Source organism: Hippichthys cyanospilos, chromosome 9 (genome assembly GCF_059441005.1).
Source record: "Hippichthys cyanospilos isolate Australia breed blue-spotted pipefish chromosome 9, RoL_Hcya_1.0, whole genome shotgun sequence".
Lineage (NCBI taxonomy): Eukaryota > Metazoa > Chordata > Actinopteri > Syngnathiformes > Syngnathidae > Hippichthys > Hippichthys cyanospilos.
In genome coordinates, this window is record NC_142377.1 from 22,804,542 (window position 1) to 22,826,358 (window position 21,817).

Genomic DNA, 21,817 nt, shown 5'->3' on the forward strand with positions numbered 1-21,817 from the left:
TCCTCGAGATGATTTTGTAAAGTATAAAAACGAACCAGAATTTTTCAATAAATGGCAAACTGGACACGATTTATGATTACAGTAATCCCTTGTTTTTCTAAAACCCCCCGCAGTAAGTGAAACACCGGCAAGTAGCGAATTTTCATGCGGGTGAGTGTGGGTACCTGCATTTTTTTTTAAATATGAAAACTTTTCAAAGTATTTATACTTTACATTTTAAAGACAAATATTACTGCAGTACACACATTTACTTAAATCTTAAATGATAAAACCTGGTTCTCAAAGTGGGGTCTGCGGACCCTTGGAGGTCCATGAGCTGATTGCTGAATGTCCGTCAAATAATTGGGGTTATTAATACAAAAAAATATATACAAAAATTTCATTTGATTTTATATTAAATTGTGAATGTGTTCTTGACTTCAATAAAACAATCACTTCAACCATTTTAACTCATTCAATGCTAGGAACGTATTTTCTTTTTTTTAATATATAGTCTTCCTTTTTAACTATTTCCCACCAAGACCAAAATTTAGTTTTTATAATCCTAAATAATAATCGAACAATTTATTGCGTTCCTTTTATTTTGTTAATATTGTTCAATAGTTCGCAATAAATCACAATAAAATAATAAAAGATTCCAACCAATTGGCAATCGAACCAGAAATATGTTAATATCAAGTTTTTGTTTTCATTTTAGGCAAAATAAAAAATTGACTGGTGTTATTTTTATTGTGTAAGACAAGGTTTAATGAGGAAACGTCTGAACTTTTAAACATTTCAGTACTTATACAAAAGATTCTGGCTCCTTCCTCTGGGTGGCGGTAGTGCGTCCTTCCCACGATTGCGCAACCTCGGGCTCGGTTGCATTTCAGCAGACGAAGTCGCCTTGATTTTTCATTACTGTGAAGCGAAACTACTCGCTCCAGTGCAGTAGGACTCCAGCGTATTCCTTTCGGCGACGACACTTCCGCGGACCGGGCTCTCGGATCGGACTTTAGACGGTTAGCTCCCTCCCGAAGTCCGGGATGTCTTTCCAGGCGAAACTGACTAGCGGCCGGCTACTCCTGGACGACACCGTCCCGCTGACGGCGGTGATCGAAGCCAGCCAGAACCTCCAGTCCCACACGGTCAGCCTCTTTTTTTTCCTGACTCTATGACCGCTTGCTACCGTTACCGGAAACAGAACCGTCAAAAGTGGTTGGTCCCAGGGTTACCTGGTTATGTGACTGGATGCGTTTGTCGTAATATTTGCCGTAAAACGTGGCGTTTTATCTAAATGGAGCCTAGAATATTAAGGTATAGAAAACGTATCCCATGCATGTCTGTTTTTTTCTTTCGGTTGCGGTTGAATTACTGGCACTGTGATGAAGCAATTTCCGGAAGCTTCTGTGGAGAAGAAATGACTTGCTGACTGCGAGTCAGGGCCCGTTGATGTAATTGCCTCGAGCTTTATTCGATTATTTGTGCACACAGAGAGCGAACCGTGTCATATCAGAAAATAGAAAAAAAACGCGTGTCCGATATTGGGCGCACAAGCTAGTTGTTTGTTGTTGACAAAACTACTTCCGGTCGGAATCAGCTGAGGCTGACAGTAAGCATAGCCTGCTAACGCCAAACAAATCTGTCACTAGCGGCCGATGTTTGTTTTTCTCTTCCGAATGGACCGTCGCCCTAATTTGCATCATCACAGACACGTGACGAAGGAAAAGCATCTGCTCGTTGCTAAGTTTGTGACGTGTTTCAAGGAGTTATTTACGTACACACCGAAAGCACACTATTAGGGACACTGATGCAGCCAATAGGAAAGTTATATGAAAGGGCGGGGCGATATGAAAAGAATAAAGTGGCTCCCTGCACTCATCGCCAACACACCAGCAACATTTACAGGTCAAAAGTCTTCTTGCATTCTATTTTTCTGTCATATGAGCACTCTTTGATTTGTGATGTAGGAGTACATCATCCGAGTCCAGAGGGGAGTGTCCCCCGAGAACAGCTGGCAGGTAAGACCACAAATCAAAAACATTTTTTATAATACCCTCTTTGAACCCTCTTTTTTGTATGCTAAATATGCTCCATTTTTGAAGCAATACATATAGGGACAAGATGCAAAACCGTATGTTTTTGTATAAGAGATTGCAGTTTGCACAGCTCCATCTAGTGGATGCCCAACGCAACCACAGTCACTACTGTAGCTTCTATTCTAGGTAGCTTATAATGCGGTGTGCCTTATATGTGAAAACGTTTTTTAAAATAGGCCATTCATTTAAGATACGTATGTCTTGTAATCCCGGTGCGCCTCATAGTGCAGGGAATGCAGTAGAAGTCTTTTTTTTTTTAAATCTGTTTTAAGTAAAATAACCAATCACAGCCACTGTTCTATGTACTATTTTACAGGTTATCAGGCGCTACAGCGACTTTGACGTTCTCAATAGCAGCCTGATGGTGAGTTTTTATTTGCTTTGTGACTGGTCATATCATTACTTTTACTCTTTCTAAAACTAATTTAAATGTGCAGTTATGCATATCGTATTTTGGTTAAATTACAAGACATAGTTTTCAATATGATGTTCCACCTTGTTTTTTCTCCTCATATTTTGTGTCATTTGAGACCACAGCAGCAGCTTTCACTCTGTGCACATGCAGATAATTTTGGGTAAATATACGTAATTATATTTGTCATGAATGAGCTGCAAAAGCTCATAAAACCCAAACATGTCCAGGCAGTCGTAAATCTGATGAGCATGGGAACTGAACGGGCCATTTTGAGGGGGGTCCTGCTTTTGACCTTTGTAGTGATCCCAAAACAGGATGCCACGTTGCCAAGTTTTCTGCTGAGTTTTTTCCTGCTCACTTCCCATTTTTTGCGCCAATGTTTCGCATAAGCATGTTTAAACAAAAAAAAAAAATACAAAAAGGTCACGATGTGCTTGCACGGCGCAGGTGTGCGGCGTCAGCCTTCCTCTTCCGCCCAAGAAACTGATCGGCAACATGGACCGCGAGTTCATCGCCGAGAGGCAGCGCGGCCTGCAGGCCTATCTGGATGCCGTTACCCAGCATCCTTTGCTGTGCGCCGCCCTGCCCGTCAAGAGGTTCCTGGACCCCAACAACTACGCCGTCAACTACGCTGGTGGGTTTCAAAGACAGCCATTCTTGTCCACGGCGCCGAAAGAGTTCATAAAAACATACATTTGTGGTCATTTCATTTCATTTTTCCTTAAATTATGAAATTATTGATGACTGTAAAAGAAAGCAATCAATTCCATTTAATGTTTGAAAAAATGCGATAGTTTGGAAATACGACAAAATGCATCACACTTGCTAACGAGGTGATGAAGTGGAATTTTAGTTTGAAATGTTGTTTTTGACTAAATAATTAGCAGCGAACTGTTAGGTCCAGAAATTGACCCAGTTTTGTTATTTTTTATCCTTCAGTATGGCTGAAAAGTAACAAATATACCTGTTGTCAAATCGAATCTGTTAGTAAATAAAAAGCACTTGTTTTCAGCTGAAATGATTTTTTTTTGTTTAGCCACCGCTAACATTTTAAAATGCGGTCCTTGTAACATTTGCTTTCTGAACGCAGTCCCTGGTTTAAGCGATGGATGTTTGAACACAAATGGTGCAGCAACACATGCGCACAGACAATATAACAATGCTGACAGGCGTATATCACTCGACAATAAGCTAAAACTGTAAAAACAAATATATCTCCAAAATTTTACATTGTGTGTTTTACAGAAATGGCCCTGCAGCAGGTGTCCATGTTCTTTCGCTCAGACCCCAAGTGGATGGTGATGGAGCCTCTCCGAGACATTGGTACTCTGCTGCAGCCGCCGCCGCCGCCGCGATTGCAAAGTCAGGCTCGGAGCAGAACTCTTGATTTATTCTTTTTTTTTTGCAGGTTGGAGGATCAGGAAAAAGTATTTTCTGATCAAAAACAAAGAGCAAGCCAAGGAGAGGTTCCTGCTCAGCTGGGTGAGTCCCACACAACAACGACACGTTTGGGACCACGTACTGTATTATAATGCATATTTATACAGCGAGGTGCAAGTTCAGTTTGGTTCTTACCACACTTGCAAACCAAGACACAATCTGCCCGCAGGTGGACTTGGGCCCTGACAAGTTCCTGTCCGACAAAGACCTGCAGTCCACCATGAAGCTTCTCAGCAACCTCTCGGTGCGCACGCCTCTTACTACGGGACGTCCCCGCAAAAGCCTGGCCGGCGCCAAACGGATCCCTAACATCCTTGCGGCTTTCCCCCAGTGTCCGTACTTGAGTCCGCTGTTGTTCTGCAGTACAAGCGAGTCCTCGGCGCTTCTCATCCGACCGTTCGGCGAGGCGGGCTCCCTGCGAGACCACCTGTGTAAGGTGAGAAGTGTCACGAGTCCCAGGTTTCTCGAACGCAACGTGTTCATGACAGCGGTCAATGATTGCGCTTAAATGGTTTTATGCAACTACAATGTGCAATATCAAAAGCGGCCAGAGGCGGCGCCAAAAAACAAAGATCAAGCCAGGCTTAAACCGTTCAAAGGTTAATTATTTTGTCTCTCATCAGATACATTTATTTTGGGTTACCGAACACGATTAGGTGTATGCAAGGTGCGAGGTTTGAGTTTTTGTCTCCTTGGGGTCTCCACCCTCTCATCAGGAGTATCGGCCTCGTCTGTCGAGTGACACGGTCGAGTCACAAGTGGCGTACTAGTTCTAGTCATTTAGTGCGATAACTATTTGTCAACGCGTACGTGTCAGGGGAAACCCAGAGAGAGCTACCTGAAGAAGTACGGCAACCCCAAGAAAAGACAGCCCCTGGAACTGGCGCACATCAAACTCTACGGCCGACAGATACTGGAGGTATGCGGCGGCGCGCATTCGCGCACACGCTCACTTGAAGTAAGCGTTTGGCGCGTGCGCTCAGGGCCTGCGCCTCCTGCATGAGGGCGGCCTTTTTTTCGGCCACCTGCACGCCTCCAACGTGATGCTGGAGCAGGGCTCCTGTCGCCTGACGGATGTAGAGAACGGCATTCTGGGAGTTCCCCCGGTCCTGCGACCCGCCGTCACACACTTCAGGAAGATCAACGTACGTTGAGTGCCGGAGCCGGCCCGCGGGCCACATGTTTGACGCCCCCGCTCTAGAGATCCGCTGACGCGTTTTTTTGCGCAGACGATGGAAAGCGTGGACGTCTTCTGCTTCGGACATTTGCTCTACGAGATGACGTACGGCCGACCGCCCGACAGCGTCCCCGCGGACAGCTTTCCTGGCGTCCCCTTCGCCGCCGTGGGTGAGCGCGCATTCGCCTCCTCCTTTGTAGTCCCGCTGCGTGTCTGCGACGTACAAATGGAGTTTTTGGAAACGCTTGTGCTATTTTTTCACATCATGGCAAGCGTTAGTCGCAGAAGTAGGGGAAATTTGATACTTTTCCACTGCACAATCTGTGAACCGAGAGCACCATCTAGAGGAGTAAAAAAAAAACCAAATCAAATAATTGCTTCATGGATCTTTGTTTCCCATCACTTGCGTGCGCTTCCGCTCTCATGCATGCTCGTGTCCGCGTTTGTTTATCGTAGTGTCGGTGCTGCAGTCCATCTTGTCCACTGAGGCCTGCAAGTCAAGGATGCCAACCGTTTTGCAGCTCATTCAGACACCGTGAGTTTTTCTTCCTTTTCTTTTAATTCCACAAACAAGTGATTTTAAAAAAAAGAGTAAAACCTGTCCGCTTTGTGTAAGTAAGTTTGTAGTTCGTGTTTGAACCCGTTTGAGAAAATTGCTGAATAAATTCAGGATTAGCATTTAAGTCACTAAATTGGTTGACGTCCGTCATTTTATTCCAAAACATGACATTACAGTAATCCCTCCTTTTTCACGGTGAATGGGGACCAGAACCCCCCGCGAAAAGTGAAAAAACGCTAACTAGTGTCACCCCCTCGGAATTTTCATGCATGAGTATGTATGTGGGTGCCAGAATTTTTGAACAGTGAAAAGTAACAACTCCCGGGCGGGAGTAGATTAGCACTCCCGTCCTCATTGGTCGATGGTCACGCCGGGAGCCAATCACGTGTCTTGTAGGAGCGCCTCTTTTTTGCTAACATGTGCCATGTGGTCTTTCGGTTTGCTCGGACGCAGACTTTTCAGCGACGTTCCGCTGCAGCACTCGGAGAAAGCGCAGCTGAGGGTAAAAGGCGCGCGCGCGCACGCACGCACGTGAGTGACGCCGAGCACGGAGTACAGTTGCTTGTGATGCGGGCGCGCAGGTGCCCGGCAGGCTGAAGGAAGCCCTGAGGGTGGCCAAGGAGCGTGTGGAGAAACGTCTGCAGAACGAGCAGAGACTGGTGAGGTCTTGGCAATGAAAAATCAAAGACATTCGTACATCAATCCTCCCGATTGCCTCGCACAACCTTTTCAGCAGCAGTTGTTCATATATTTTTTTTTGCTCCCAACAAAAGCTGCACCAGCACAAGCGGCTGACCCGGGCGCGCTCCCATCACGGCTCCGAGGAGGAGAAGAAGAAGAGGAAGATCCTGGCCCGGAAGGTGAGTCGGCGTTTCCGCTTTCCACCTGACTAGAATTGAAGGCTCCGCTTGCAACGACGCCACCCGGTGGCTGTTTGGCATTTTCTCACAATTTTATAACTCGCAAAAGAGGCGCAATAGAAAGTTTTAGTGTTTACACCCCGAAACCACGCTAGCGGCCAACTTAAGACATTTGCGAGCCTTTCAATAACTTCACTCTCACAATGCGAAATTCTTCGTTATGTGATAATACTCTAATTATGACATAATACATTTCAATTTCATGAATATAAAATGGAGCGTAGTCTTGCTATTATCGCATGTTTACCATTTTTGCTCATAGATGTCAATGTGTGGCTTCTGAAAGAAAATAAATAGAATTTGGGTTAGAATTATGTTTTCTTTTCCAGTCATTGTTATGCCCAAGATTTTTTTTTTGAACAAACATATCCCAAAATACCGCAATACATATGGCAATACACGGACATTTCCCTCCATATTTTTGCAGAAGGGCAGGCAGCCCGCGTGCCAAAACGACGACGACGTCTCTATCCCAAACAACAACAACAACTCTGGTGGGTAACTTGCATTCTTATGAAGGGAAAGTAATTGCGGTTTAAAATAGTAATCATTCATGTTTAATAATGTTTTATTGCATGTATGTTAGTCCTAGTCCTAGTCCTCTTTCTGAAATTGCTCCAAATATGACGCGAAATAAAACATTGAAAAATGTTGCGGGTGATTGAAGTTTGTGTCTTTGTTTGCCACGTGTGTATGCTCAGGTTCGGGTGCCAGTTCCCCTCCCACTTGTCCCTCGTCCCCCACGCCGCCGCCACCGCCGCCGCCCTCAGGTCGGTTCGCCCTACTTTATCCCGCCGCCTGACTTCTTGTCTGTCTTGTTTGTCGTTTTCACCAGCTAGCAGATGAGTAGAATGCAAAGTAGGGAGAATTTTTTTTATTTATTTATTTTTCACAACTCTGGACAAAGCACACAATCTGGACAGATTAGCGTAGCTAGCTAATATTGCTCATGCACGCGTGTGTGTGTGTGTGTGTGTGTGTGTTTTCTTGCATTTCTGCATTTGTCAGTTTTTTATCCTTAAATCTTGGAAGTTTTAAATTCATTTGGTCAGCAAACACTTCTGCACGAGATTATAAATGAACTCATTCAATGCCAGGGTTGCATTTTCACGTTTTGCTTTGTAAGAGTTTGGACATTCGATCCCAGATACTACAGCCTGGATTTAATCCTCTAGTTTCTGGGATTGAATGTCCGGATGCCTAAAAAGCGTCAATATACGTCCCTGGCTTTGGTGAAATGAAATGTACTCACCTCGAGAGATGCCGATCGGAGGGAAATAAAGCCAAAGAAAAAGCAAAAGTGGACAATCGTTTCTTTGGAGAGGTTTAGTCAAAAAAAAAAAAAAAAGCTTCACTGAGCTAAAGTGGCGGTATGTACGCCGTGACGTCATCCAAGATGGCGGTCCAGATGTCTTTTTTTTTTTTTTTTTTTAACATGCCTCCACCAGAATAAGCAGGAGGAACACGCCACTTGATCCTGTCTGGGTGTCTCCTGTCTTCCCGTTGTTGCTGTCTCAATTCTGATTGGTCCTTTTAATTGTGGTCTCTCTCTCTATGCCGTCCGTGCGTCTCCACCGTAGAGCATGCTCCGTTCTGACCGTGTCATTGGGGTAAAGTAAACGTTTTGTTCCCCCCCTCCCCTCCCCTCCCCTCCCCTCCCCTCACCGCGATGGTGGTGATGGTGGTGATGATGATTATGATGAGCGGTGGTGCGGGTCACCGGTGGGCTTGAAAAGAAAAAAAGCTGTCATACTTGCGAGCTTCCTGGCAAGACCTGTTAGCGCCACAGATGCTAATGGATGCTAATTGACGATTCAAGAAGTTTGGATGGAATAAAAATAAATAAATCAAATACACTACGATAATCACAACATAAGGCTTTGTACTGGCCCCATTTGTGTAGTAATACCACATTTTCCGCCCGATAAAGCGCACCCGAAAACGTAGAATTTTCTAAAAAGCTGACAGTCTATACGGTATGCCTTATACAGCTCGTAGCATTTTTATTTGGGGGGGCGCTAATTGATCACGCTAATGTATAAAGTAATTACTTTAATCCTTGGAGTTCTTAAACTCATCGATTACTAAGCTTATGAACATAAAGTAATAAATTACTTTCATATTTAATTTATTACTCAAATTATCAGCCATTTTTAGACCCTCCCTTAGCCAAAAAAAATTAACATAAGTACATAAGAATTAGACTACTGTAGCTTCTATTCTTTGCACTTTATAATCCCGTGCGCCTTATAGTGCAGAAAATATGATGTGTGTTTGTGTGTATATATGGATGATTTGGAAGTAGGAAATGATTGAAGGATTCCCAGCACAGCTAATGAGGTCTCACAAGTGCAACTTGCTGAGAAGCCGACGCTGTATGCACACCTTTTGTCCAAAAGCCTCACAATCTGCAATGAAGGGTCAAAGCCCAATTTCAAGGCATTGGAGATTGCCTGCATGCTTGCTTCCTGCTTATAGTTCCTGGCATGCTGGCTTTTTTTATGTGTGTGTTGATAGGCTGCTGCCCCCACATTCTAGCGCAGTGGTTCTCAACTTTTTTTTTTTTTAAATTTTTGACCCCCCCCCCCCGTAAAATATTTGTCACCCACGTACCCAAGCATTTTCATTTTTCGATTTGCTGATACTTGCAGAAAGCCTGTCGAATTCTCACATGCCGCTATAGCTTTGCGTACCCATTTCTGAAAGTTGCTTCATGTTCCAAGTAATTTGCTCTTAATTTGAAAAAGAAACTTGTCCTGTTCCTATCAGGACATTGAACCCCCTCTTCAAATCTCACATAGCGCCAGAAGTACCTTTCCATCCCCCAATTTAAGATTTAGCAATAAGTCGCTTCATTTTCCAAGTACTTGGATCTTAATTTGAAAAGAAACTTTTATGAAATTTCACGACATAGCGCCAGAGGTGCCTTGGCGTACCCCAGGGCTAATGGTGACCCCAAATGAGAACCGCTGCTCTAGTGAACATTCCCGGTGGTCTTTCACAAAAGGAAACTCCTGGAGCTCCGCCTTTTTGGCCGTTTCCTCTTAATGAAAAGCTTGCTCAGGTGTGGATCAGCGCCACGCCACGTGGAGCTCAAGAATAGCCACGCTTGAAAGCAGACCTTTCCGCGCACGACACAACGTGACCGGGGAAATTCCATTTTGTGATCGCAACTGACCTAAAACAGCGAAACGTCGTCTTACAAAAAAAGGAAACGTCTGCTTTCAAGTGTTGGCGCTAAGCCAGAGGCGTCCAAACTTTTGCCTTTGAGGGCCTTAGCCCCAAAAATAAAGATGCCATGCCCACTTTGATTTTTCTAATATATATAAAAAACGGTTATATACTACTCGTTACTGTCATTTCAAAGTACTGAGTTGCATGACAATATTACTGTATTTGAAATGGAAGCCATTACGCTCCTATTGCGTTACTTTTATGTTAGTCTCACCAACATAACAGGAAATGTGGATTTGCCCTCGGAAACGTATCCCATGACACATGTTCAATCAGGACAAATCATTTCGAATGAGTTCAAAATCGAGTGATGGGCAAAAATGTAGTTTGGACACCCCTGTGCAAAGCAGAGCTCAACTTTGACGGTTGGTGCACCTAACCTTTTATATATATATATATATATATTTGGGTCATGTTGCCTTCTCTTACCAGCTGTCTTTTGTCCAGGTGGTCCGCCTCCGCCGCCTCCTCCTCCTCCACCTCCGGCCCCGCCCACGCCGGACTCCTCCTCCTCGTCATCCACGGCCGGCCCGCTTCCCGCGGGTCGCGCCGCCTTGCTGAGCTCCATCCAGGCCTTCAGCAAAGGCGACCTGAAGAAGGTCTTCTGACCTCCGCCGCCCTTCAACGCTCCCTCACATGTGAAGACGCCTCTCAAATGTTGTTTTCTTGTTGTTGTTTTCTAACCCGAACTGCTCAAGCGATGCTGGAAAATTGAATGTTGACGCCGAAGATAACCTTCCTGAAGATATCCTTTCTTTCTGATTGTTCTCCATCCAAACATCTCTTGTTATGCCGCCTGCAATTTTTGGACGGGAGGGGCGATGACTAAAAAAATATACGTGCACTATCAAAAGAAATTTTACCGGTCAATCTACGGCAAAAATTGAAATGACGTTTTAAGATGATGAAAATTTACATTTGAAATGCTTTGAGAAAGTTTGTAACCAAAATAAGTTCCCATTTTCTAAATACTTTAGTTAAAAAAAAAAGAAAAATGGGGATGCATGTTTTCCTGGGCATTTCTCCGCACTATGTAAAAAAAATTGTGGATCTTACTTTTGATTTCTGTAGACTACAACTAGGAATACCCCACAGAAAGCCTACATCATATTTTTAACTGAAAAAGGATATATTTGAAGATTATTACTAATTAAAATGTATATATATATATATACTGGAACACCAAAAAATGAGAGAAATATTTATCATTGGGCAGTTATATATTTGTATTTTTTGTTTTTTAATCCAATGAAAAGCGTGTATCTTTTTGCTTTTGAACTGCAGAACGAGCACAAAAACGTTTTGGAATCAAAGAGTGAATAGACGCCCATATGTCACTTGCAAGACTCCCAATGACTATTTTACGACAATTCTCATTTGTTTCAAACTTTGCACCATCCGAGCTTCTTATTCTTTCACTGTGCCATATTTGTATGATGTGAGCCTTGAATGTGTGTGTTTTTTTTTTGCAGATTGGTCCCAGGAGGGCTTTTTTCCTTTTTTTTTTTTTTTTTGGTGTGATTGTTTTAAGTGTGGCTGGTTTTTACGCCCTGTCGCATTCCACTTGAATTGTGGCTGAATGTTCCTCTGCAGCACTTTACCCTTTAAGGCAAACTTTGTGACGTCATGATGAAAAATAAAGTCCCAGATAGTGTTTGATGTTTTGAACAGAGAGTCTCTTTGAAATGAACGGAACATTTCTGATGAATTTGATAAAAGAATAGAATGCTTCTTTATTTTCATTGCAACACACACAATGTACAACGAAATTTCGGTGTCGGGGAAATCTTACAACTTTTTTGTTATTTTCCTTAATTATGACTTATTTTCCCGTTCATCTCCTTTTTCTGATTGACGTTATCTGTCAGTGTTGAAGTTGTGGTTTATCTTTGCATTTCAAAAAAGATAAAGAGTTAAATAAAAGAAAACACATTTAACAAGTCTACAAATTCCAAAAAGCAGAAGAAAAAAATACATTCGGAAAACAAATGACAAAAACCTGAAAGTAATTCACATTTCAACAAGCAAATGACCAAAATGTGAACCACGTTTACGCTTCAGAAAACAAATGAACAAAAAGGCGAAACGTTTCCATTTCAGAAAACAAAATAAAAAAGCGGAGACAAATTTATATTTCAGAAAACAAATTGTATATTTTGTCCGGGCGTATCGTCCTTCGGAGTTTGCGCATGCGCACTACGGTTGCGAGAGCGTGCCCTTGGAGCCTCCGAATAACATCCCGCCCCCGTTCCACAGTTGCGCCGCTCTGATTGGCTTTCTGCGATGAAATTTTCCGTTCGTGGCAGTCGAGCCGCAGATCTGATTGGTAGAAATCTCATTTCCCTCCTCCTTGCCCCGCCCTCACCTCGCCCAAAGGAGGACGGGTTCAAGATGGCGCTGTCCGTGAAGTCCGTTCTCTCCTCCGGAAGGGTACGAAAAATATGGAAAACATGTCGAATGAGTCCTTTTGGTCTCGGCCGTGAGTGATGGGCTTTCTCTGCCTCCCCACAGAATGCCGTGTCGGCGCTGCGGCGACGGGCCTTTCATAGGAGCGCCCCGGCCGCCGTTCAGGTCAGTGTTAGTAGCTAGCTAGCAGGCTAACGACACCGCGGCTACCTTAGCATATGTTTTATTGCAACTATGTATTACTATTATTGGGAGCATTTTTGCGCTCCTGAGTAAGAATTAAACTCCAGGATACTATAATGTACTATGTAGCAATGTGTCATGTTATATTTATAGGGATATCTATGCAACTAGTATATATTTGTTATTGCAAGTATGCTGGATCTTTTGTAAAGTGTATACAATTGTATACAAACAATAGGTGCTGAAGTAATTGATGAATTTAGGTAATCAAGTGCTAAATTATGCTTTACTCTTTTACTATAGTCCTTTTAGTTGCTAAAATTGTTGATTACCTGTGTACTTAATTACTTAAGATACTGTTAATTTTAGAACCATAAGTTTTTAAAAGTCGAAAATTAGAGTATTTGGTACCTAATCCTTTTTGGAACAGACAATTTTAGAGCTTTTTTTAGCCAAACACTTGAAAAAAAAAAAAGTAAAATTGTACCCGAGATTGAATGTTGGAAAAAAACATGTAAAAATACGTCTTTGGAATTGAGTTAAAAAAATGGGCAAGAAAGAAGTTCTCTTATTTTGAAATTGTGCGTTGTTCCCAGGTGACAGTGCGAGACGCCTTGAACCAGGCCTTGGACGAGGAGCTGGAGCGGGACGAGCGCGTCTTCCTGTTGGGGGAGGAGGTGGCCCAGTATGATGGCGCCTACAAGGTGCGTCCTCTCGCCGCGTCCCCAATTAGGGTCCAAACGGCCTGCGGTTGAAAGTGGGGGAATCTTGTGTATTTGCTGAAGGATGCGGGTGTCCGCTTTAGGACACGGATGTCTTCCTGCCGCGGCAATGTAACGCCATTTTGGACGCGCGGCACAAGGGAACGCTTACGTACACGTTCACAAATTCCAAAACATACACATCCCTACTTTCAACGTATGGATTCAAGGTCAAGCACACTTTATCGGCCTGCTCCCAAAACAACCGCCATCTGGAGTGTCTCCCCGGAAGACGAGGAGTTCTCCAGATACGCCAGGCTTTCCTCTCTTTTCTATAAGGTGGCCTAAAGACTGTTACTTGGACTGGACCGGCAGCACGACAGACACAGATTTCAAAACCTAGCCATCCCTACTTATCGGCCCGATTCCAAAATAACCGCCATCTTTTTTTTTTTTTTTTTTTCCCGGACTTGAGCCGCGCCCTTCATTTGGGCCACGGCCAAAGACTAATTTTTCTCTTTGCTCCTGTAACGCGTATTCCAGCCGTCGGCGGAGCGCCCCCTTGCGGCCAATACCGTCCAATATCGCCTTCCCCTTTCGGTCGATTTTTATCCGATTGACGGATGGGTGGCGTGTTGTCGTAGGTGAGCCGCGGCCTGTGGAAGAAGTACGGGGACAAGCGCGTGATTGACACCCCGATTTCCGAGGTGAGCCCGTATGTCACGGCGATGGCCCGTCATGGGGTTTTGCGCGCGTTTGAGATTTTCCCGCCACGTTCCAGATGGGCTTCACCGGCATCGCGGTGGGAGCGGCCATGGTGAGCGCGCCGACGCCCCCTTTCCTCCAAAGGGGATATTGCATCTGGATCATTTTTTCCTTTGCGCCTCAGGCGGGCCTGAGGCCCATCTGCGAGTTCATGACCTTCAACTTCTCCATGCAAGCCATCGACCAGGTCATCAACTCGGCGGCCAAGACCTACTACATGTCGGCGGGCCTGCAGGCCGTGCCCATCGTCTTCCGGGGGCCCAACGGCGCCTCGGCCGGCGTGGCCGCGCAGCACTCGCAGTGCTTCGCCGCCTGGTCAGTTCCCGCCTCTAGAATAGGAGCTAAAGTAGTGGCTGAGCTTGCGTCGCGCGGCCACTAGATGGAGCTGTGCTATTGTCTGTCTTTTGTCCCTTTTCCCATCTTTTCTTTGACTACAAAACAAGAAGAAAATAAGACTAAAGGGAGAAAGAGCTCTCGGGCTAAACAAGCGCCATGGTGAAAGTTGCGTTTTGCGCTCAGGTACGCGCACTGCCCCGGTCTCAAGGTGGTGAGTCCGTGGAACTCGGAGGACGCCAAAGGCCTCCTCAAGTCGGCCATCAGGGACGACAACCCGGGTCGGTGGACGCTCCCCAAATTGGTTGGGGGGGGGGGGTCAGAATATTGGAGTGCTGGTGGTAATTGTCGTGGCTTTTTGCGCAGTGGTGTTCCTGGAGAACGAGCTGATGTACGGCGTCCCCTTCGAAATGTCCGACGAGGCCCAGTCCAAAGACTTCACCGTGCCCATCGGCAAGGCCAAGGTGGAGCGCCAAGGTGAGGCCCGCCGCAAAGCAAAAAAAATGATCTAGTCGACCGGGAACGCATTTAAGCCAAAAGGTGATTCACGTTTCAATTCATTTACTCTTAATTTGAAAAAGAAAAACCTGCAGTTTCTGTCACAGCATGAAATTTGATTTGCTGCTCCTTCAAGGAGGATAGAGCACCCATTTGACAACTGGCCTTTTCAAAAATATGTTTTTTGCATTTTTCCAAACTTCTGCATTTTTCTCTGTTTTTTTCCATGCGTGTGCGTTTTTCATGGAATTTTATATTAGTTTTCGTTCATATTTGTCTATTTTTTGTCATTTTTCTTGAGGTTCCCACGTGACTTTGGTGTCGCACTCCCGCTACGTGGGCCACTGCCTGGACGCCGCCGCCGTCCTGGCCAAGGAGGGCATCGAGTGCGAGGTGCCAAAAGCCCCCTCGCCCCTTTTTTTCTGTAATTTTTTTTTGGGGGGTGTAAACTGAGGGCGTTGCTGTGCGCGCAAGGTGATCAACCTGCGGAGCATCCGGCCCATGGACGTGGAGAGCATCGAGGCCAGCGTCGTGAAGACCAACCACTTGGTGACGGTGGAAGGCGGCTGGCCGCAGTTCGGCGTCGGCGCCGAGATCTGCGCCAAAATCATGGAGGGTAAAAACGCAATCTCGTCCCACAAAACAAATTCTCCATCGCAAAATGGAAAAAATTGTTCACGGGTGGCGTTCCTCAGGGAAATGTTTGAAGCTCCCTGCTTTTTTTGGGAACCACAAATTAGCACGTTCTTCTGTAGATGAGCGATATACCTTTTTTTTCTTTCTTTTTTTTTCCAGGACCGGCGTTCAACTACTTGGACGCGCCGGCCAGCAGGGTGACGGGCGTGGACATCCCCATGCCCTACGCCAAGATCCTGGAGGACAACAGCGTGCCGCAGATCAAAGACATCATCTTCTCCGTCAAAAAGACCCTCAACGTCGTATGAAGATTTAACTAACAAACGAAAACAGCCTTGTAAATACAGTCCAACGGGGTTTGCCCGAGCCGCGCGCCAGTCGCCGCATCCTACTTCCTTCAAAATAAAATCAAACGTCCTCCATTGGAGCGCTCACTTAGTTTATTTATTGGGTACGTTTTTCAGCGATTTGGGGGGAGTGACTGAATGAAGCCCGCCCCTTGGCCCCTCCCCCTCTCCCAGAAATAAAAAGTCTTTGGCTGAAAGACTACTTCCTGTTGCTCCGTGGAGCATGTTTGTCGCTGTTCATGACTGTTACCACAATTAAAGACAAAACACTTCCACCCGCTATTTTGTTTCCCTTGGAATTTTTCAACAAACGTCAGAAAAAAGCAAACGGTTCAAGAATCTGAAATTAACGACGGCTGCAGACGAAATGGCTTTCTTTGAGTGGCCTTGTGACTTTTTTTTAGTTTTATTTTCTTCAAAACTTTTTAGGAGAAAAAAATGTCTTACTATAGTTGGTTTTGTCTTTAAAAAAAGTTACTATGCATTATTTTAAATAAAAAAAAAACAAGGAAAAAAAACTTATAGAAAATACATTCTTACTATAGATGGTTTGTTTTTTAGAAAAAGTCCTACTATAGTTGGATTTTTTAATTAAAAAAAAACGTATTAAATAAAAAAGCCTTAGAATAGTTTTTTGTCTTAGAGCCTTTAAAAAAAGCCTGTCTTTTTTTTTTAAAGCCTTGCTATATTCATGTATTTTGGGGAAAAAAGCCTTAAACATTTAAGGCTTTCAATAAAGAAAAAAAATCGTTTTTGTAATGAAAACAAAATGGCTTAGTGGGCTTTTCAGCGAAGGTTTGAAATGAGCAAGTCGGCGTTCAAGCGAGGCGAGGCTTGCTCGCGGGCGACGTTTTCAACTGAAAAGTCCAAGGCAAGTGTTGAAATGCCTTTTTATTGCTGCTATTTACAAGCTTGCGCGTCCTCATTTGGGAGCTTTTTTCTCTCGTCAAAGTCGCGCATCGAAGGAGGAGGTTTTTTTTTTTTTGGTCAGGGGGCCGACAGGTCGGCCCGCCCCACCTCCGAGTGTCCCTTGAGCAGGCCCAGGCGCACCACCACCACCTTCCTCTTCCCGTCCCGGTCCCGGTCCCCGTCCGGGTCCCGGCGGCGCTTCCTCTTTTTCCTTTGGCGCCTCCTCTGATCCAGCTCCTCCTCCTCGTCTTCCTCCTCCTCGTCCTCCTCCTCTTCGTCCTCCTCCTCTTCCTCCTCCTCATCCTCGGCGTCGTCTTCCTCCGCGTCTACCACGTGATCTTCGCTCTCTCCGTTCTAGCGAGAAAAAAGAATGAAAAAGGGGCATCGATGGCAAACGAGAGATGGGAAAATGAAGCTTCGTGAAGCACCGGTTGATTAAAAAAAAAAAAAAAAGTAACATTTTTTGTCATTTTTGGCCTTTCTCTCCAGGAAGCTCAATTTTGATCCCTTAGAAAATTTCGCGGCATTCGATTGGACCTTTTTTTCAATGGAGCGGGATGAACGAATCCGAATCGTCGTCGTATTTTTTTTTCCACAGGGGAGATTTTACAAGGAAGAAGTCGGAGACGTGGGTAAAAGGTACCGGGGAGCGGGCGGGGCGGCGGCGCAGCCGGCGCAGGCGCAGCCGCACGGTGTCCTTGTTCTGGCAGAGGCCCAGGCCGTTGAGGGTGTCCAGGGCGGGGCCCGAGCAGCCCTGCAGCCGCAGCTTGGCCCCCAGCGCCGCCTGCAGGAAGTTGTTGGTCCAGATGTTGCGGGTGAAGAGCGGCACGGCCAGCGTCAGCACGCTGCGGCGCAGCACCTGAAGCTCCGCCTCCGACGCCGACAGCTGGCTGCGCACACACAAGTCGTTGCGGCCGGGATGTCTTTTTTTTTTTTCCCGTCTTTTTGCGTGAAACATCCGAGTCAACAAATGAACAATAATCTAGTGTGTGTTTTGGACACACACACACACACACACACACACACCCGTTTTTCTAACGTTTTTCTACTTTTTGCAAAAGCCAGATGACTTTACAGACGCAAAAAATGTGTTTTAATTAGAAACAAAAACAAAAAGCAACGTCTTTGATATAGTTTGATAGTTTTTTCTTTTTTTTTACTTTTTATGTGGCATTCGATTGGATTTTTGAAAAAAATGTCAAACGGAATATGGAATAACGAATGAAATACAACTCTTTTGTACGCAAAGTTATTACGTTTTGCACAATAGACAATTGCGTTAATGTTCCTGTTCCATGAGGCAGAAATGTCCTTTTTGGACAAAAAAAATATGCAATAAAAAGACACAAGTATGACCGTAATTTTGCAAACTCAACATTTTTCCCTGATGAATACGACTTGTTGACTTCTTCCGCAGAAGAGAACGTTTTCCCCGTCGATCGGAATTGCGTGCCTTTTTTCGAATGGACTTTTGATACAAAGCAGAAAGGTAAGAAAAAAGTCCCTTTGGAAGCTAATTTACACCTTTTTCGACTCACCGCCTGCTCTTGACCAGCGCGGCCACGGTGGGGAAGAGGGCGCGCAGGCAGGCGGCCACCAGCGGGGCGCGCTCCCGCGCCCAGGCCAGGCAGCGCGCCCACGGGAAGAAGGACAGCGGCTTGTTGCCCGACACCTTCCGGCGGAAGGGGCTGTCGGCGCCGCGCGACAGCGCCTTCATCTCCTGCCGCAGCTGCCGGCCCACGAAGTCCAGGATGGGCTGGCGGGCGCCCTTGGCCGACCACAGCGTGCGCAGGGCCGAGCGGTAGCGCGACTTGCTCACCAGCAGCGCCGCCCGGCTCTTCTTGCCCATGCGCCGGCCCGCCGGCCTCTCGCCCCCCTGGCCAAACGGGGCCGCGTCAGCCCAAGAAACGGGCTTCGGAAACGGAGCCGAAGCGGCCGAGCCGCGGCGCGCTCCGACGCCGTTTCCGGCGCTCACCTGCTTGGCGGCGGCCGGTTTGAGCCACAAGACGCGCTTCCCGTTGTTCTTGCGCCAACATTTGGTCCTGATGACCTGCGCGCAGGTCTCGCACACGAAGGACTTTTTGCCCAGGGCGCCGGCGTCGGGGAAGACCCACCGGGCCGCCTCCGGCGTGGTGAAGGTGAACACGGCCCTTCGGTTGAAGCCTCGGCCCTGCCGCTCGAACGGACCTGTTGGCCCAACCCGGTTGAGAAGCTCGCCTCATTATTTGGGGGTTTTTCTCGGCCTTTAAGAGCGTCGGGCAAGTGATCGACGCTGGGACTCGTGCCGGGAGCGATCCGGACCGCCAACTGAATGCGCTTCTTCAAGTCAAGTCAAATTCGATGTGTGCGGCACGTCTCGAAAGACCAGAGTCAACCTAAGTGCTGAACAATGAAATTCAAGTGCCAATAGAAAATTGCAAACTTCACGGATGTCAGCTCTCATGGCAAATTCATCTCGAATCCTCCTTCCTTGTCGTGAAGAAGTTGGAGGCTAAAGTCGGAGTATTTGAAGCTAATTCGGGGGCTCGTGCGACGGACTGGAGGTGGAGCGCACTTTTATCGGCTTGTTTCCCAAACCATCTGTATCTCTCCCCCCGGAGGACAGGGAGTTCTCCAGATACAACAATCTTTCCTCTACCTCCTGCCAGGTGGCCTCCGGATGGACCGGCAGCTCAATGACGCTCACACACGCAGACAGACTTCAAAACCTACACGTCCCCGCTATCAACATTGCCCGATGCCCAAATCTCCGCCCACCTGGAACTATCACTATCTGCATCCGCGTGTTTGGTGGTGTGATGTCTTCTTCTTTTTTTTTTCCCCCCCCAGACTTTAGCCATGACCTTTATTTGGGGCATGGCCAAAGACTCTTTCCAGCCCTAAGCGGAGCGCCCCCTAGCGGCAAGACAACAGAAGCCGAACTTTTTTCTATGACAGACCTTTGCAGCAGGAGCACGTCTTGTCCTCCTGGTCCTTGACCCGCCTACGTCCTCCCCGCGCGGCCGCTTTAGGGCGCCGGTCCCCCTCTTCCCGGTCGTCTTCATCACCGTCGTCCCCGGCGCACGACGGGGGTTCGGCGGCGGACGCTTCGGCGAAGTCGGTGTCGGCATAATCGTGCTCGTTCGACTCGGACGGGGGAGCCGAAGCGGAGGCGTCGTCGTCGTTCACCGCCGCGGCGCTCTTGGCGTCCTGGCTCGACATCGGGAACCGACTCGGGACTTGTCAGAGAGTCGGCGAGAAAAGTGTCTCGGCGGCCATCGCTGGCTTCACGTTAGCCGCGGGCTAGCTGACGCGTCCATTCCGACGCGATGTGCGAAACCCCGCAGCGGCCGAATAAACGTCACGGGGCGAAGACCGCGCCCTCCACTCGAGCAAATGAGCTCACGATGTCATCAAAGGACGACTTTGAAAAAAAAAGAGAAAGAAAAGAAAAGCGCTCCCGGGAATCAAGTTGCTTCAAGCCAGTTTAAAAACAGTCTCGCTGCAGGGAACCGGAAGCGGCCTCACACCAACAAATCAACTTCCACCTTTACGTATGCCTCCAACTGGTTCTACCGTCCTCGCGTGGAGGGAGTTAGAACTGCAGCCATATTGTCGATTTTGGAGCAGTCGATTCCTTGACACCCTGAGCATTTCATAAATCTCGGTCAAAACTCACGGCTTCCTCATTTGAAACCCTATTCGTCATCCCAACATTTTTAAAACTCTCCTATGAAACCTCAATCCTGGTTTTAAAACCCCAACCCTTCCTTCAATCCCTACCTTGAAACCCTAACCCTAAATTGAACCTTGACTTTGAACCCGTGACCCTTTCTTGAAACCCTACCCTGACACCAAACCACCTTACAACCCTAATATTTAACCCCAACCTTGTCGAAAATCCTAGTCTGAAACCTCATATTTTCCTAAAACCCTACTTCTAAACCCAACCCTTTCTTAAATCTCTAATTTGAACCACTAACTTGAAATCAATATTGAAAACCTAACCCTCGACAAACCCTAACCCTACCTTGATACCCACCTTTGTAACCATGACCTTGTTTAAAACCCTACTTTGAAACTTTAATCACGCCTTAAAATGAAACCTTTAACCCCCCAACCCTTCCTTAAATACCTACTCTGAAACCCTGACACTAGCTTGAATCCTTAATGTGAAACCTCAACCAATTCTCAAAACCCTGTACTTTGAAACCTTGACCCTGATTTACCCACATTGCACTTTGATGCAAATTCCACTCAGTCCCTAAATCTTTGCAACACGATACGCTTTTCTTGAAAACCAACCAAACCTCCCTTGTAGCCCTAATTTGTAACCCAAAACCTGCCTAAATCTCCAATTTGAAACCTTATCTCAGACTTGAAACTCTACATTGAAACCTTAAGCTGTTCTTAAAATCCTGATCTCAATCCCAAACCATTCTTCAAATTCCAAATTTGTAACTTTAACACATTTTTTTTAATCTTCCATTGAATTGTATGCAATTTTTTTCTTTTCTTTCTTTTGCCATGCGCACTCACCACACAGGCGGGCAGGCCAACAAAAACATGGTAGAGCACCACTGGACCTTTGGCAGACGCGTGTGCAAACAACAGAGAATTCCACGTCTATTTGCGGCTCCAGTAAAGCCGTCAACATTTCAATTCCACTAAAAACACGCAACAAAATTAAAACGTTAATTCCTTCAAAAAATATCTTTATTCTTATTTTTCTGAGTTCTTAAAACACATTCCCGAAAATACAACAAAAAAAATCACACTTCACACCGCTTCAAACCCACCAAAACCATTAAAACCCACAAACAAAAAAACTAAGCAAATGAAAAAAGGTCTTCGCAAACAACAAGAATCACGAAATAAAAAAGAGAAGCATGATAGAAAAAGAGAAGCACGTGATTTAAAAAAAGAGCATGGAAGAAAAAGGAAGCACACAAGAAAAAAAAACACAAAAAAAGCACGCAAGATAACAGAAGCATGAAAAAAGAACCACTCAAACAAAAAGCACACAATAAAAAAAGAGCATGCAAGGAAAAATAAGCACACGATACAAAAAGCACGCAGGGAAAAAGATACATGAAAGACAAAAGAAGCATGCAAGAAAAAAGAAGCACACAATAAAAAAAGCACAGTGAGTCTTTTTTTTTAATGTTTACTTAACTAATTTCGTAAGAGACTGAACGAATGTATAATGTGAACATACGCAAGTACGTTTGAACAAA

The 21,817-nt window shown here is 45.8% G+C and overlaps 3 protein-coding genes across 7 annotated transcripts; 2 read left to right on the forward strand and 1 right to left on the reverse strand.

Annotated features, from left to right (window-relative positions):
- The first annotated feature begins 861 nt into the window (after positions 1-861).
- On the forward strand, positions 862-11,491 carry pxk (PX domain containing serine/threonine kinase). Of its 3 annotated transcripts, XM_088424081.1 has the most exons (19): positions 862-1,127; positions 1,950-2,000; positions 2,395-2,442; positions 2,941-3,127; positions 3,739-3,816; positions 3,902-3,975; positions 4,103-4,177; positions 4,265-4,369; positions 4,751-4,852; positions 4,917-5,078; positions 5,163-5,280; positions 5,567-5,645; positions 6,123-6,171; positions 6,251-6,328; positions 6,443-6,529; positions 7,017-7,083; positions 7,291-7,359; positions 8,170-8,199; positions 10,271-10,419. In XM_088424081.1, the coding sequence occupies exons 1-18, from the start codon at positions 1,026-1,028 to the stop codon at positions 8,184-8,186; spliced, it is 1,548 nt and encodes a 515-aa protein (XP_088280207.1). In that variant the 5' UTR covers positions 862-1,025; the 3' UTR covers positions 8,187-8,199; positions 10,271-10,419. The 3 variants fall into 3 exon arrangements, with proteins under 3 accessions (XP_088280207.1, XP_088280204.1, XP_088280205.1); XM_088424078.1 differs by lacking the exon at positions 8,170-8,199 and having other exon boundaries at positions 10,271-11,491; XM_088424079.1 differs by lacking the exons at positions 7,291-7,359; positions 8,170-8,199 and having other exon boundaries at positions 10,271-11,491.
- Positions 11,492-12,158: 667 nt separating this feature from the next.
- On the forward strand, positions 12,159-15,972 carry pdhb (pyruvate dehydrogenase E1 subunit beta). Of its 2 annotated transcripts, XM_088424093.1 has the most exons (11): positions 12,159-12,253; positions 12,335-12,394; positions 13,009-13,116; positions 13,758-13,820; positions 13,895-13,930; positions 14,003-14,193; positions 14,398-14,492; positions 14,578-14,688; positions 15,011-15,102; positions 15,184-15,325; positions 15,505-15,972. In XM_088424093.1, the coding sequence occupies exons 1-11, from the start codon at positions 12,215-12,217 to the stop codon at positions 15,651-15,653; spliced, it is 1,086 nt and encodes a 361-aa protein (XP_088280219.1). In that variant the 5' UTR covers positions 12,159-12,214; the 3' UTR covers positions 15,654-15,972. The 2 variants fall into 2 exon arrangements, with proteins under 2 accessions (XP_088280219.1, XP_088280218.1); XM_088424092.1 differs by having other exon boundaries at positions 13,895-14,193.
- A 593-nt stretch (positions 15,973-16,565) lies between these two features.
- On the reverse strand, positions 16,566-20,114 carry LOC148419567 (uncharacterized). Of its 2 annotated transcripts, XM_088424091.1 has the most exons (6): positions 19,541-20,114; positions 18,577-18,788; positions 18,140-18,477; positions 17,461-17,491; positions 17,245-17,385; positions 16,566-16,955 (listed from the first exon to the last, which is right to left on the reverse strand). In XM_088424091.1, exons 1-6 carry the CDS (start codon positions 19,800-19,802, stop codon positions 16,680-16,682), a joined length of 1,260 nt encoding a protein of 419 aa, XP_088280217.1. In that variant the 5' UTR covers positions 19,803-20,114; the 3' UTR covers positions 16,566-16,679. The 2 variants fall into 2 exon arrangements, with proteins under 2 accessions (XP_088280217.1, XP_088280216.1); XM_088424090.1 differs by having other exon boundaries at positions 17,245-17,491.
- Positions 20,115-21,817: the final 1,703 nt, after the last annotated feature.

Coding starts and splice junctions, on each gene's coding strand:
- pxk (XM_088424078.1), top strand. CDS start 1,026: ATGTCTTTCCAGGCGAAACTGACTAGCGGCCGGCTACTCCTGGACGAC. Junction 2,443..2,940: donor TTCTCAATAGCAGCCTGATG/GTGAGTTTTTAT, acceptor TGCACGGCGCAG/GTGTGCGGCGTCAGCCTTCC. Junction 6,530..7,016: donor GGAAGATCCTGGCCCGGAAG/GTGAGTCGGCGT, acceptor ATATTTTTGCAG/AAGGGCAGGCAGCCCGCGTG.
- LOC148419567 (XM_088424090.1), bottom strand. CDS start 19,802: ATGTCGAGCCAGGACGCCAAGAGCGCCGCGGCGGTGAACGACGACGAC. Junction 18,789..19,540: donor GACGTGCTCCTGCTGCAAAG/GTCTGTCATAGA, acceptor TTGGGCCAACAG/GTCCGTTCGAGCGGCAGGGC. Junction 17,492..18,139: donor GCGCTGGTCAAGAGCAGGCG/GTGAGTCGAAAA, acceptor GTGTGTGCGCAG/CCAGCTGTCGGCGTCGGAGG.
- pdhb (XM_088424092.1), top strand. CDS start 12,215: ATGGCGCTGTCCGTGAAGTCCGTTCTCTCCTCCGGAAGG. Junction 13,821..13,894: donor TTGACACCCCGATTTCCGAG/GTGAGCCCGTAT, acceptor GCCACGTTCCAG/ATGGGCTTCACCGGCATCGC. Junction 15,326..15,504: donor CTGCGCCAAAATCATGGAGG/GTAAAAACGCAA, acceptor TTTTTTTTCCAG/GACCGGCGTTCAACTACTTG.